General features: G+C 49.7%; 4 protein-coding genes across 4 annotated transcripts; 2 read left to right on the top strand and 2 right to left on the bottom strand.

Moving 5' to 3' along the window:
- Positions 1–327: 327 nt before the first annotated feature.
- On the bottom strand, positions 328–1,778 carry CDEST_14388 (uncharacterized protein; the record flags this gene model as incomplete). The annotated part of the gene is made up of 5 exons (XM_062930544.1): positions 328–693; positions 755–980; positions 1,030–1,320; positions 1,474–1,650; positions 1,746–1,778. The coding sequence occupies 5 exons, from the start codon at positions 1,776–1,778 to the stop codon at positions 569–571; spliced, it is 852 nt and encodes a 283-aa protein (XP_062786595.1). The 3' UTR covers positions 328–568.
- A 2,439-nt stretch (positions 1,779–4,217) lies between these two features.
- On the top strand, positions 4,218–6,092 carry CDEST_14389 (uncharacterized protein). Its single transcript, XM_062930545.1, has 3 exons — positions 4,218–4,613; positions 4,660–5,254; positions 5,316–6,092. Exons 1-3 carry the CDS (start codon positions 4,248–4,250, stop codon positions 5,870–5,872), a joined length of 1,518 nt encoding a protein of 505 aa, XP_062786596.1. The 5' UTR covers positions 4,218–4,247; the 3' UTR covers positions 5,873–6,092.
- A 1,092-nt stretch (positions 6,093–7,184) lies between these two features.
- On the bottom strand, positions 7,185–9,709 carry CDEST_14390 (Putative Type 1 protein exporter; the record flags this gene model as incomplete). The annotated part of the gene is made up of 4 exons (XM_062930546.1): positions 7,185–7,341; positions 7,394–7,567; positions 7,597–7,806; positions 7,854–9,709. 4 exons carry the CDS (start codon positions 9,707–9,709, stop codon positions 7,185–7,187), a joined length of 2,397 nt encoding a protein of 798 aa, XP_062786597.1.
- A 204-nt stretch (positions 9,710–9,913) lies between these two features.
- On the top strand, positions 9,914–13,100 carry CDEST_14391 (uncharacterized protein; the record flags this gene model as incomplete). The annotated part of the gene is made up of 3 exons (XM_062930547.1): positions 9,914–11,848; positions 11,910–13,040; positions 13,097–13,100. The coding sequence occupies exons 1-3, from the start codon at positions 11,070–11,072 to the stop codon at positions 13,098–13,100; spliced, it is 1,914 nt and encodes a 637-aa protein (XP_062786598.1). The 5' UTR covers positions 9,914–11,069.
- Positions 13,101–13,133: the final 33 nt, after the last annotated feature.

The raw sequence follows: 13,133 nt of genomic DNA on the forward strand, positions 1-13,133 counted from the left end.
GGAGCTACCTCTAGCGCCAGGGACGCACTGTGTCGCAGGCCATGGAGCGGCCGTGGTGACTCGTTTTGTGCAAAAGAACTTCGCAGAACCTGGCCCGCGCCAATTGAAGTGAGCCTGGCTTCAGGGACACATACTCTAGGTACACAGAAGCGTCCCCAGGCAAAACCCTCGCCGGCCCAAACCTCGCTTCTGTCTATCGTCTCGGACAGCAACTCCAACTCGATTGTCTGCTCTTGGATGAACATGCGAGGATTGGCTGCCATCCGTCAGACTCAGCTGCAATCCGATCTTGAGCGAGTTTATGGACTCATGTGTTGAGTTCCCGCTGTCGCCTCAGCCACGATCTAACTTCATTTGTCTTAAGCTTGACTTCACCCCATTGACTCAGGAGTGTTGTGTCTGTGTTGATCCTGGATTTGCTCTTGTGAAGCGAGCGAGCTGAAGGCTTTTGATGCAAAGACGAATTCACGACTAAAGGCCCCTCTTCTGCTGTTCGTAGGTCAACATGCCCGCTTTCCGACACCCACCATTCCGACCGCCTCAGCCCCATCATTCGCACCAAATGCTTTCAGATGCTCATCACGTTTCCCTGCGACAGACTGCCTCCATTGATCGTGTATTGCCCGCCAAAAGCAGAGCCGTTCTGGGTGGCAACGACCCGACTACCTCGCTGAGACGCCGGGGCCGATGGAGCTGCGCACAAGTCAGTTCAGAGAGGAGACATGCCTTGGGCTGAAAACGTGGGATCACCCACGGTCTTCGGTCCAAGCAGCACCAGACACAAGACTGTTGATCCGCTCTTTCACAACAACATAGGCATCGTCTCGCCGGGACTCAAACTTGACGAGCCCTGAGTGATCTGCATCCAAAGGAACGATGTCTTCGTCGGGCACCACGGTCAGGCCGGTACTCGTCGCCGACTTCCTCGTCACCATCAGAACGGGCGGTCCCGACTTCCGCAGCGCGCCGTCGGGTTGCATCTGGATGACGTGATCAGCGCGAACTTCACAAACAAGTGGGAGGCTGTACTTCAACAGTCGCGCTCAGCCTGCGCTCGTAGAAGGAGACAACGCGCAGCCGCCCTTGGAAACACCGGGCAAAGTCGTCCGACATGCGGGCGAGGAAGTCCGAGGGCTCAGACTCGTCGTCCACGACCAGAGCGCGGATAAGAGCCTCGCTGGGCTGCCCTTCTACCACAGAAGCGAGTTTCCCGTTCCACAGTCCCAGCTGGGGCACCCCAAAAAACAGCAGTCCGCAGCAGACGTGCGAGAGGCGGTGGGTCGGACGACTAGCAGGGCTTCTGGCGGCGTGGATCAGTGCCTGCCCCGGGTCAGCATTGGTATCGGAAGAAGAGCGAGGCAGCTTGCCTCTTTGATCAGCAGGCCACCGAGGCTATGGCCTATGAGAATGATCGGGCGACGCTCGGTCTGCTGGGTCGTTAGTCTGCCCCGTGTCTGCGTCCAGAGCACCCACCTTGTCGCTCGTGCGGAACGCAGTCAAGCTTTCTAGAAAACGCCGTCCCAAATCCTCCACGGACGACTTGGCGTTGCTCTGCAGCAGCTTCGTGTCGTACCCGTACAGGAGCACACGTATGTTCGGGGTGTCGTCCGAGAGCCAGTCCACACGCACAGTCAAATCACGGAAGCGTCGCTGGGGTCATGTGTCGCCCTTGGAACCTGCCCTTTGCCGTTGTGAGAGATGCGTCCCCCAGAACCATTGGTAGATGCCAGCAGCGGAAGAGCAACAAAGCTCGCTATGATGAAAAGTTGTGTCGACATCTCTATGGCGCCCACCTTCGAGAATCTGACCTTTGCTTCGCGAAACAGGCGAAATGGGATTTTCCAGATATGCGCGCACTGCAGAACACATAAGCGGCCTGGCACCCCTCCATGATTGCGTGGCTGAGAAGTGCAAGGCTCAGATCAGGAGTCTGCCGACCTGGGCTGGGCTGACCTGGGCTGGGCTGACATGCGTCGACGCTTGTCGGAGCCTCATGTGGTCTAATTTAACGACCAGGCGTATTCCTATGCCATGACTACCAATTCGACTGCAATCGCCTATCCGACTCTTACAACATACGCCTCTCGAGATTCATGCGTCCCTATCAAGCATCATGGCCTCTCAGCTATCGCCACCATTCAGTGTTGAACACCAGCTAAACCTAGAGTTAAGTGAGGGTATGGGCCGCCTCCCCGCACACCATTTGCCTGGGTACCCACACATCCCGCTTGACGACCCGCGCCGCATCTGGAACTTCCTCAACGGAGAGTTCTGCTCGGACGACGTGGACAAGATGGCCGACAGCTTGTTGAAAATTTTGAAGACAAGTATAAAGGGTTCAGGGAAGGGGTAGATGTCTTGAAGACTCGGACACGGAACGGCAAGATGGAGTACATGCTGCACTGGACAGGCAGACCGGACCGGGAGGATTCATGGGTTGCGGGGAAGTACATGAGTCCGGAACTGATATCTAGACATAGACCACCGGTGAAACAGAAGAGAAAGAGGAGGACTAGGTAGATAATGTAGATAGTCACTTCTTTCTACTATATTTAATGGACAAACTTTACCCTAAGGCAGTAATGCTGGCGAAGAAAGTCAGAACGACAAGCATTGAAGCTTTTCCATCCGCACTCATGCATTTGTTAGATTCCGGCGGATATCTCTGGCGAGAATGGCGAGCCTAACTGTTCGGCCGCATACTTTATCCGGTTCAGCAACGAGAACTCGGCACCGGCGGCCAGTCACACTTTACTGCAAACTCATATTGGGGACAATCACCAAAACGTGATTGCCCAACTACAAGCATCCATCCCTCCATCCAATCATGCATGACGACCTGCCTAGTGCTGAAAGCGGGCTCAGTACCCATCGCCTGGCTTCTCTATCAGCCATAAATTTCAGCCATAGTGACACTTGAGCCACTTTTGTGCGGATGGGCCCCCTCAGTTGAAGCCAGACGAGAGCGGAGCAGGAGACCCTAGAGGACATAAGGAACTAGAGGTAGGTCAGCAAGTTGGCATGGCCCGTGATGTATCCGACAGGTCGTCGTCGACCCGGGCGAACCCGGAGCCTGACAGCGGACTGACAACGGTCCCCACAAGGTCGTCTAAGGGAACTCATCCGCATTGCTAGTGTCCCGACGGAAGCCAGGCCATGGAGATTCCTGCGAGGAACGCTGTTAGCAAAGGCATGATTAGCCGCTCACATGCATATCACAACCAATCGGAAGTAATCGGAAGGTAACATCCAGACAATCGACCCCACTGATCCCACTGTCCATTGATGATGCCAATAGACGTTTTAGGCATTCTTCTTAGATGCGTTATTTTCTGCACACCCAGTCGGCTCTCCGTGATGTTTGAATTACTGCTCTGCGACCGGCTGTGAACAAGTCTGAAGTGGACCTTTGCAAGCGATCAGGGACCTTCCATTAAGCTGGACGCCAATAATGACTCGGAGTCCAGAGTTCTCCGCAGAGCGTTAGAGCTGGCACAACTAGCCAGCCACAGTGCTTGCGAGCACATCTATGACGAATGAGTAGTGCAGTGATGTCACAACCATCCGCTAGTGGATAACTACATCCCTTCCTAGTGGAGATAGGGGTTCGTGACTTACGCATGCTGGTGGTTCAGGCGTGTTGGTGGCTGTTGGCTGTTGGACAAAAGTTCCAGATTTTCAACATCGCAATCCCGTAACACCAACATGACCGACAGGACCCTCTCCAAATAGCCAATGATAGCTTGAACATGTCAAAACGGCTGGTCCCGACAGTCTGGAAATTAGTGCAAACTAGCGTACATACTGTTCCATAATTTGATTGGTTTAGCAGGGGTCGACACACAGCGCATTGTACAGGTGTGATGCCCCTGGAAATTTTCTTGCGAAGTCGTTGCTGCAGTGGGAATGAAATAACCCCGGCACCATCACTGGTCTGCTGTAAGCCAATCGGAAGCTTCCCCAGTGTCTCAGTCCCCCATTGACCTTGTTGCGCCATAATGGAGGACGCGTTTGGCGTCCAACGTTTTCTGGGCTGACCCTTGCCATCTGCATCGTGTCAATTGCAAACATCACCCTATCTCACCGGATCATTCTCACTCAGAAGGACAACCCAACCATGCCAACATCGATAGTCGCAATCTTATTATCAAACCGGTTGAGAATATTTTAAATTGCAACATAGCACCAGCATGTGGAGCAAAAGTAGATCCTACAATCTTGCCGAACTTACTGCACAGCCTGCGGCGATGTCTTTCCCATCTTTCTCACTGGAAGTCCTTAGCAAACCAGACCAGTCCAACATGGCAGTTGCATCATTACCTCCCGAAATTGAAGCCGCACTTCAACGACTCAGTCAAGATCTACAAATCGTTCATCATTATGCAATAGCAGAAGAAGTAACTGCTAGGACCGCATTGGACGAAAAAATGCCTGTCCTTCAGAATGAAGTTGCCGAAAACAGGAAGAAACTAAAGCAGATGGAAGAGCTAATGCGAACGTTAAAACGAAATGACGAAGTTGCTTATCGTGAAATGGCTAAGCTTGAGGAGGACTACCGGGTTGCTGTTGAGCGTAGGCAGAGAGTCGAGGCTTTTCCTAACAGCAATGGTCTAGTAAGTGCTGGCAATGCTAGTATGGTATCTTGTTTTAACACCACAGGTTGATTTTGTCTGTTCTGGCGTTTCTGCTGCCATAGAATCCGACACTTCCGACCTTGTCCCTGGGAGAAAAGTCTCATCTACTGCACCGCAAGCAGCGCACAATACCGGCCAACCAGAGTCGCCAGTTCAATCGGATAAACAATGTGCCTCTTTGACTGAGGCTTTCCTAGAAAAGAGAGCAGCCAAAGAAGGCCTTGAGAGCAAACCAAAACGACCGAGGCTGACATCGGAGGCTGAGAAGGCCTCGATCAGCTTTAATGAAGTATACGGCGACGGAAACTCCACGCATAAACACAAGATCGTGAATTACGAGGGTAAATGGTTCATTCTTAAGTGTGATGAGCATGGTATTCATTTCCCGTATAACGCCGTCGTTGCGGCTGGGTGTCATTTGAGAAGCCACTCTCATGGTGGAACTTCATCATCTTTGTCTGCAGTTGTTAAAGCATTCGGCATTCGAGTAAATGACTGCAGTCATGAAAAGGCCGAGCTTAACAACAAGATGTTCCTTAACGCTTTGAGTAATGGATACCGAGTGTTGAAGTCTTCCAATTCTCAAGGCGAACAGGAGAATTTGCCGTGTACGACCATTGGTATGTGTCCGCAGCCCAGCCCAGCATTGTCACACTAACTGACTGGCAGTATAAATTTCAGGCGGTGTCTCACAACGCTCAGACTCTCAAAACAAACCTCTCAACAGCGAAACCGCAGAAGAGATAGTGGTGGCTTTATCGAACAACTACGATTCAATCCCCAGGAGTTTTGTTGTTCCGGGAGGGTCGTCAACGGCACCAGAGTCTGCCACACAGAGTGTCGACAATCAGCTGGCTGGAATGAGTTCTCAAAACAGTGACTCGTTGGTGTTCAGAATCAGTAGCGTCACGAAGTCGCCTAATAATAACAGTGGTCTTCGTTCTGCTTACAGGCGTACCCCTAGCAACGACAATTCTCATTCCAATAGCTATGACGAGCCTACGAGACAGGCTTCTGCCTTACGGTCCGACAAACAGGTACATGTTCCTTTGAACAGCAAACCAACGGACGAATGGTCTCACCAGGCAACAGAGACGGTATCCGGACGCAAACTATTGCTCACCAATAGCGAAAGGGAGTTGACGCTTGAACCGGGTTCTGTGGACAACAGCAACTCCATCAGCGCGGGTCAATGGTGGCATGTTGTTAGCGGGCACAGTCATGATCCAGCCCAGTAGTAAATATCCTTATTCTTTCTGCGATTGGTGGCTTCCCCTCTCATCGTTATGGCTGAAGTCGATTTCAAAGACAAGACCGCCAGCGAAGTACGACAGTATTCATTTTCAGATGTGGGTGGCAGATTTATTCAGGTCCACGTCGGCGGAAGGCCATAGAGAAGACAACGCTCTTCCCATCTGGACTTGACGCTTGATATTAATGTATGATGTAACAAATCCGTGGAACATGAGACGCCGAGCTCCGTAGGCAAAGCTTTGCTACTGGGGCGACGACCTATTGCCCACCTTCGCCTGCTGAGTCCACTGCGGTTATCAGAGAGTGCCATGATCTAGCCCGTAGTTGTGATTACCTTCAGGATATTATTATCCACTGCAGGTCGGTTCTCCACATTCGCAAGGACAGTCTACTTTGTCCACCAGTTAGCCAAGAATTTCCTGCTAAACAAGGCATTTGACCAGATTCTATTTTCCAGCAGTGTACACCAGCACCATACAATTCTCCCCAGGTCTTCAAACGTTTTATGTAGAACGCTTAGACGCAGGATCCATGAGTTGCGCTCCCCTGGAGTCTTCAAAGAGGAACGTTCACCTTAACATTAAAAGACTGGACGACAGACAAGACTGCAGTCACGTATCTAAGGAAGGTTTTTACCTATTAAATACAATAGCAACCTCAGTTGCGTCCTCGCTACGATATCAAACACTAAGCAGACATCAAGCTTTGTTTCTGGTCAGTCGAGACTAAATTTTGACTCATAGAGCTCAATAAGCCAGTCGCTAGAGTACAGCCGGTCTTTCCTTCACCTCCTGCCAGTCAAGCATCACACTCGGTGATGGAAAGGAAGAGGAGAAGGAAAAGACAGATACGGAAATCTTTCAGTTGGTCTATTGGACGCATGTACGCCTATAAAAGGCATCAAAAGGTAGAAACAGAGTCAGAGCAAGTATAGTTAGTCATCCCCACCAGAACACACTAAAAGGTTCAGCTCACAAGCGTCTATCCAATACTCAACTACTTTGACAAGCAGAGAGAAGACAAGCCAGAGCAAACTATCCAACAGACGATCCAGGTAAACACACTGTCTTGCTAACACTCTATCTACCCCAGGACTCTCGTTAGAAGTGATGGTCCATAGTAATATAAGAGTACTAAAACTTCGGTTTGCAGTATGCGAAGAAGTACGTTAGGCAGAAGAATGAGAATGGGTTTGACGTTCAAGGGGGTTCAGTTGTATGAATGGCCTGCCTGGACAGTCACTAAACCCTCAACTAGCTAGCTAGAAAGGCAGTATGAGAAAGCAGCAGCGCTCTACTAAGTCGTTCTTGCCTCTCCTACTTCGTTATTCCAAAGTTTCCAGTATTCTCCTTTTCTCCCAAGGAGATTCTTGTGGGATCCCTCCTCAACAATCTTTCCTTCATCACCAAGCACTAATATTTTGTGGGCGTCCTTAATAAAGGGCAGTCGGTGTCTTTAAAAGACATTGTCAGCTTTAAGCTACTTTGTAAGGGGCTTTTACTTACGCAACTATAATCACAGTGCTTTCTTTGAACACCTCTTCCATGTTTCTCTTAATAGAGGCTTCAGTAAGAGTATCCAGTGCACTTGTTGCCTCATCCAATACTGCAATTCTTTTTGGATTCGAAAGAAACAAGCGAGCAAGCAATATCCGTTGCCTTTGTCCGCCAGAAAAGTTACTGGAAACCAGTTAGAGCAAAATATTAACCTGTTATGTGCAACTTGCCTTCCATTCTTCCCAATTTTATCCTGGTATCCTTTGGGCAATCTCAGAACATCGTCATGAATGCATGCCTTGCGACAGGCCTCCTCTATCTCCTCTTGGGTCGCGTCCTGTTTTCCATATCGGACGTTTTCTGCGATTGTTCTGTCGAGTATGCGATCTGTTTGCTCAACAATCTTGACTTGGTGTCGAATGCTATTAGACAGTTAGTAGGTAATCAGGGACGGGGCGTGAAGTCTTACGAAAAGTCGTCCATCTCAGCAGTGTCTCTCCCATCAATCAGAACGATTCCCTTACTAGGCCTGAGATGTCCTACAATTAGACTGAGGATAGTGCTTTTGCCTACACCTGTACCCCCAACGAGAGCGATAGTTGTGTTGGGGGCAATTCGGATGTTGACATCTCGGAGGACCTGCTGCCCCTGCATATATTCAAAACTGACGTTTCTCAGCTCTAACGATGCTGGACCTTTCTGTTTTCCTCGGTCTTTCTGTTCTCTGTTCACCAGACTATCCGATCCTTCCCTCGTTGAGGTCTGAAGCTCCAGGAGGCGTCTGAGGTAACAAGCGTGCTGCAGCTTCTGTGCCAGTTTTGGCCACTCCTGTTGAAAGATCGACATAACTCGAGTGGTCATAGACCAGTAGGTAGGGTAGGCGATGATATCCCCTACCGTGCTCTTCCCATAAACAACGTAATGTACCACAAGCATCAACCCAAGAAACTGTCCTGTAAGTAGAATAGATTCCACAAAAATGGATTTTTGGTACCACGTATAGAGATACGTCCAGTAGTCTTTGTCCACTGCCTCCCCCTTAACCGTGTTAAGCCTGATTTCAGACTGGATTCTGTTGTAGTTCGCAACCGTCCTCCAGCTTTCGATGCTATCGTGCCGGTGCAGGGTCAGATCTCGGTCGGTGGCTGTGTAGGAATTCCCGTCGGCGAGTAGACCCTTCGTCATCCTCCTTGAAACGATCGCAAAAAGAATCCAGCAAACCATCAAAACAAGGATAACAAACGGTCCACATATTTGGACCATATGGTGAGAGCCCACGACGAACGAGGCAAGTCCTGGGATGAGAGTCAAGAAGAGTGAGTCAAGTATGCTCACAACTCCTTCCCCACGATCAGCGTCAGCGATTATTGCAGCTGAGTTGCCGATTCTGTGATGAGCCGAGCTGAGTCTCATGATTGCTGCATATGTTATGCTTCTGACGCGCCTATTGCGAGAGGTTTCGTATTGCATCCACAGCCAGCTCCTGAGGTTCTGTAATGCAACGTTCGACTGTAACAGTGTCAAAAAAGTTAAGGCAAGCACTGGGAATCGGATTTCTTGCCAGCTTGCTGCTTCGTTGGGCAGGTTGGCAAGACGAGACAAAAGGGATGATTTGTAGGCGGCCAGGTATTTCTCGATCACTGAGATAATAACAGATAGGACAAGACAGCATTGCAACCAGTGATCTCCAGTAAGCCATATATGTGGCCAGAATATTCTGAATTTCTTCAACCAAGGGAAGATACCGCCGACTTCTCGTATTTCCTCTTCGGCCGTTCGATTTATGTAACCGGACGAGTCGGGGTCGATCGTAGATCTATTTGGTGTGTGGGGCTTATCGGCTTGTGGAACGCTTTCGTGACTCTTAGAGCTAGTGATGAGACAGGCTAAGTAGGAAGCATAGCCTACACACTTGCACACCGCGAATATGAGTCGGAGGTATGACCAGATGTCGAAGGAGCCGTTGAGATGAGACCAAATAAGTAGGTTTTCGTAGCAGATACCTAGAACCCAACTCCATACATAAGGGGTCCAAATACGTGAACTGTCGTCGAGGAGTCTGTCGAACTGAACAGTGGCCGTAATGACACAAAAAGTGGTGTTCCAGGGGGCAAGGTCCTGAGGGGTTGATTCGGAGAGTGCTTCTAGCAGCAGTAGGAACAGGCTGACCCAGGTCAAGACCGCCTGGGCCCCGCCAACCCAAAAAACAGTACGCCCGGGCTTAATAGGTCGAGGATGGGAAGGATATGGCGCTGTAGATAGAAGCATGGCTATAGTCGCTAAGGCGAGTTGTATGTAGCCGATAAAAAGGGAGTTCGTGGTCATGTTGGATGATGTGGTTGCGTAGTCAGTAGAGGAGACCAGAAAGAGGAAGATGAAGGTGAAGCTGGCTAGGCTGGATTGATGTGGGAGGATGGAGCTGATAAGCTTGCTGCTGTGACGGCGGCCGAGCCGCGGGACCAGGTCTAACAGCAGTGCCTAGTCCTAGAACGTGGTCCTCCTCTGATGTCAAGGTGCAGTTTCCTGTAGAGTCACTGCGCAGTCATTTTGGTATCTATACATTATTGACGTCCGTTTACTGGACGATTGTCGCGCCATTCTATTATCTGCATGACTTAAATGGACCTTTCTTGAATCCTCCTCCAAATACGCCGAACATGGGCAAACAACTTTAGATGGTGTGCCTTCTTCTGACGCTGTTGAACACGCCTGATATCCGTTCTACTAACACTCAGGATATTTCGTACTTCATAGAAAAGTTCTTGATTCTGACGATGCATAAGGAGGTGGTTTCGTGGTGAGCTGAGGAGTTCGCGGACTTCTTCGAATAATTCGACTCGGTCTTGGTGATCTATCATAGTTAGCAGAATTTTGACCTGTCTGAAGGATATACTAACCGCTTTCTTTGAATTCCTTTCGAATGCTTTCTTCGTCCATCTTGAATTGTCCAAATAGGTCACAAGAGGAACAATGCAAGCTCGAGGCCAATGTGTTGTCTACAAGTTTGTGCCGAAACAAGCAGGGCGGAGGCGAGCCCGTACGGTTTCAACGGTCTCATCTCTTTGCTAAGCAGTCTGGTTACGATTATTCGCTCCTCGAGATCTTGAGAAATCTTAGCTCTGCAGGCTACGTACTGCTACGTAATAGCCAAGATCAGGCAGGGTACATACATGCACCATCCTAGAGAGACTAGCAGGGTATAGGCCCCTGGCCCTCGTAAGGATGATGCTGTTCCCCGATTGGACTTGATGGGGCTAATCACTATTCCCTAGCTAACAGGTACTTCTTTTTATCCATCCACCCTATCCATCCATCCATCCATCCATATCCATCCATCCATCCATCCATCCATCCATCCATCCATCCATCCATCCATCCATCCATCCATCCATCCATCCATCCATCCACCCATCCATCCATCCATCCATCCATCCATCCATCCATCCATCCATATCCATCCATCCATCCAATAATTCAACCAATGTTATCTAGTGATGTCTGAGAGCTTGTCGGCTCGGCCTCGGCTCGGCTCGGCTCGGCTCACTGTATCCTAGTTAGTTTAAAACTAGAAATTAAGCAATGACGACGCGTCTTACTGATTACATAAGGCTGATTCACGTGGTTATGCGGGGTTTATTAGCTCTTGCCGATAAGGACAGCATCTGTTTGTACGATAGTAACAACAATGGCGTCTGAGACTTGCTTCTTCACTAGGGAGCCCTCTAGTCGCCCCTCTTTGAACTTCTGGCAACCTGACGGCCCTCTTTTTAGCTGGGTGGACTTTTTGCACATTTCTACATTAACAGACGAGTTCTTGAATCAACTCTTGTTGGAGTGCCATTATGCACAGGTGACCTTACAGAAGGAGTTTAACAGGCGGTGCGTACAAGAGCCAATGGTAACGAGCCACAAACAAAAGCCAGAGAAAACGGGCCACGCACTTTACAAGGCCTTCAATCGAAACTCATCCTCGGCCTTATTGAACCAACCCGAATGGCTTATTGTCCGGCTGACCGGTAGCTTTTCCCCTGTATGTAATGAGGAACGCCTATCCGTCTTTGAAAAGGCTAGCTTGGTCAGTCTTGCGATAAACCAAGCCAGCTATCCAGGACCAGATCCCGCCCACTTGAAGTTGACAGCACTTAACACTGTTAACTCCACCTCTACTGCCGTATTTCCCAGATCCTCTCAAAAGGACCGCCTAGCTCTACTCACTTTCTTTGCGGCAAACGACGTCCCAGACTGCCTTTTTTCAACCGCAAGTTTTCGCTGGTCAGAGGACGGCGAAATAGAGTTTAAGGAGGTTTCATTGCCAAAATTCGTCAAACTTCTCAAAGAGAAACACATCCTTCACCCAGTCTCTAAAGCTGCAGTGAATCGACACCAGAACGAGATCTGGAAGGCAGAAGTCATAGAGCATGTTTGTCAGATTTTCCCTAAGGATGGTCATATAGCGCCCACCAAGTAAGATCTTCTTATTTCAGCACTCCTCTCTGTGTCAATTCTAGAAACTGATTTGACATAGCTACACGCAAATGGGATACGCCCTTCTGCCGATCCTTCGCCATGTTGCAGACTACTTGTACAGTAATAGCATGTGGACGAATTGGGACGACGCAAAGCTATCGACCGCTTTCGAAGCATTTTTGTCCGCAACACATTTCGGCGATTTGTCCTGGAAACTTCAAGCCATACGGGTTTCTGAAGAGTTGGCACTCTTGAGCAACGATCACGTCAGCCGAGCAAGAGTTGAGATTCGCCATTTGGCGTTGAGGAGGCTTTTCCCCCATGCCCTGACAGAACAACAGACATTGAGGGGGGCGTCAATGGAGAATGCCCCAACACATCAGCAGACATACAGAGGGCCTCGCCACAATCTCCCTCGTAGATTCGCAACCAACAAGCGTTCAAATGCCTTTCTAGGTCAGCTTGAATTGTTTGAGGTCCAAACCTTGATCGATGACAAAGCTAGCTCAGAAAAGGTACTCAGAGCAATTCAAAGATTTCAACCATTCGACAAGGACAACCTGTCTCTCCAAGAGAATCTTGTCTTACTGGAACTGCGCTTCCTGTATGCGAAAAGTCTGCGGTATTGGGGCAAAATCGAAGAGGCACACATACAATTCCAACCACTCCTCGACCCGGCACCGCGTCGGAACAGCATCATCCAAGATACTGGAAAAGACGGTTGGCACTCAATTGCACTACAACAACCGGCAACACGTCGACTCACGCTGAAAATTGCCATTCAATATGCTGAACTTCAAAGCGAAAGACGCCGTCATTCCATCGCACTGGGTATGTTAGAGGGAGACCGGCAGATGGTGGGTTCCCAACAACGACTCGAGCTGGGAGCCGGACGGCGGCTGACCCTAGCACTTGCAAACGCAAGACTTATTCAAGTCGTTGACAGTATGCAACGGGGCGGAGGCTACGACAATGTCGCTTTAGCAAAGGCTGCGGAATCTTTCAGATGGCTGGAGAGTACGTATGCGGGCCTGGGGCAGGTTGGGCTGCTGATGAAGCAAAGTGCCTTCCAAGCATCTTGCGGTTTAGCAATGGTTCATCACCTCGCCGAGGATTTGTCATGTGCATTCGAACTGTGGGAGAAGGCCAAGTCAGCTGCCAGACAATGTTGGGAAACGCCGGGATTTGCGTTGATGATCATTACTTATTCACAAAGTCAATTGGCTTTCGCGCTGAATAGGCTAGATGAAGCGTCGTCACTCTACAACTTGGCTAGCGACAT

The sequence above is a fragment of the Colletotrichum destructivum genome, chromosome 10 (genome assembly GCF_034447905.1).
Source record: "Colletotrichum destructivum chromosome 10, complete sequence".
NCBI lineage: Eukaryota > Fungi > Ascomycota > Sordariomycetes > Glomerellales > Glomerellaceae > Colletotrichum > Colletotrichum destructivum.

Coding starts and splice junctions, on each gene's coding strand:
- CDEST_14389 (XM_062930545.1), top strand. CDS start 4,248: ATGTCTTTCCCATCTTTCTCACTGGAAGTCCTTAGCAAACCAGACCAG. Junction 4,614..4,659: donor TTCCTAACAGCAATGGTCTA/GTAAGTGCTGGC, acceptor TTAACACCACAG/GTTGATTTTGTCTGTTCTGG. Junction 5,255..5,315: donor TTTGCCGTGTACGACCATTG/GTATGTGTCCGC, acceptor TATAAATTTCAG/GCGGTGTCTCACAACGCTCA.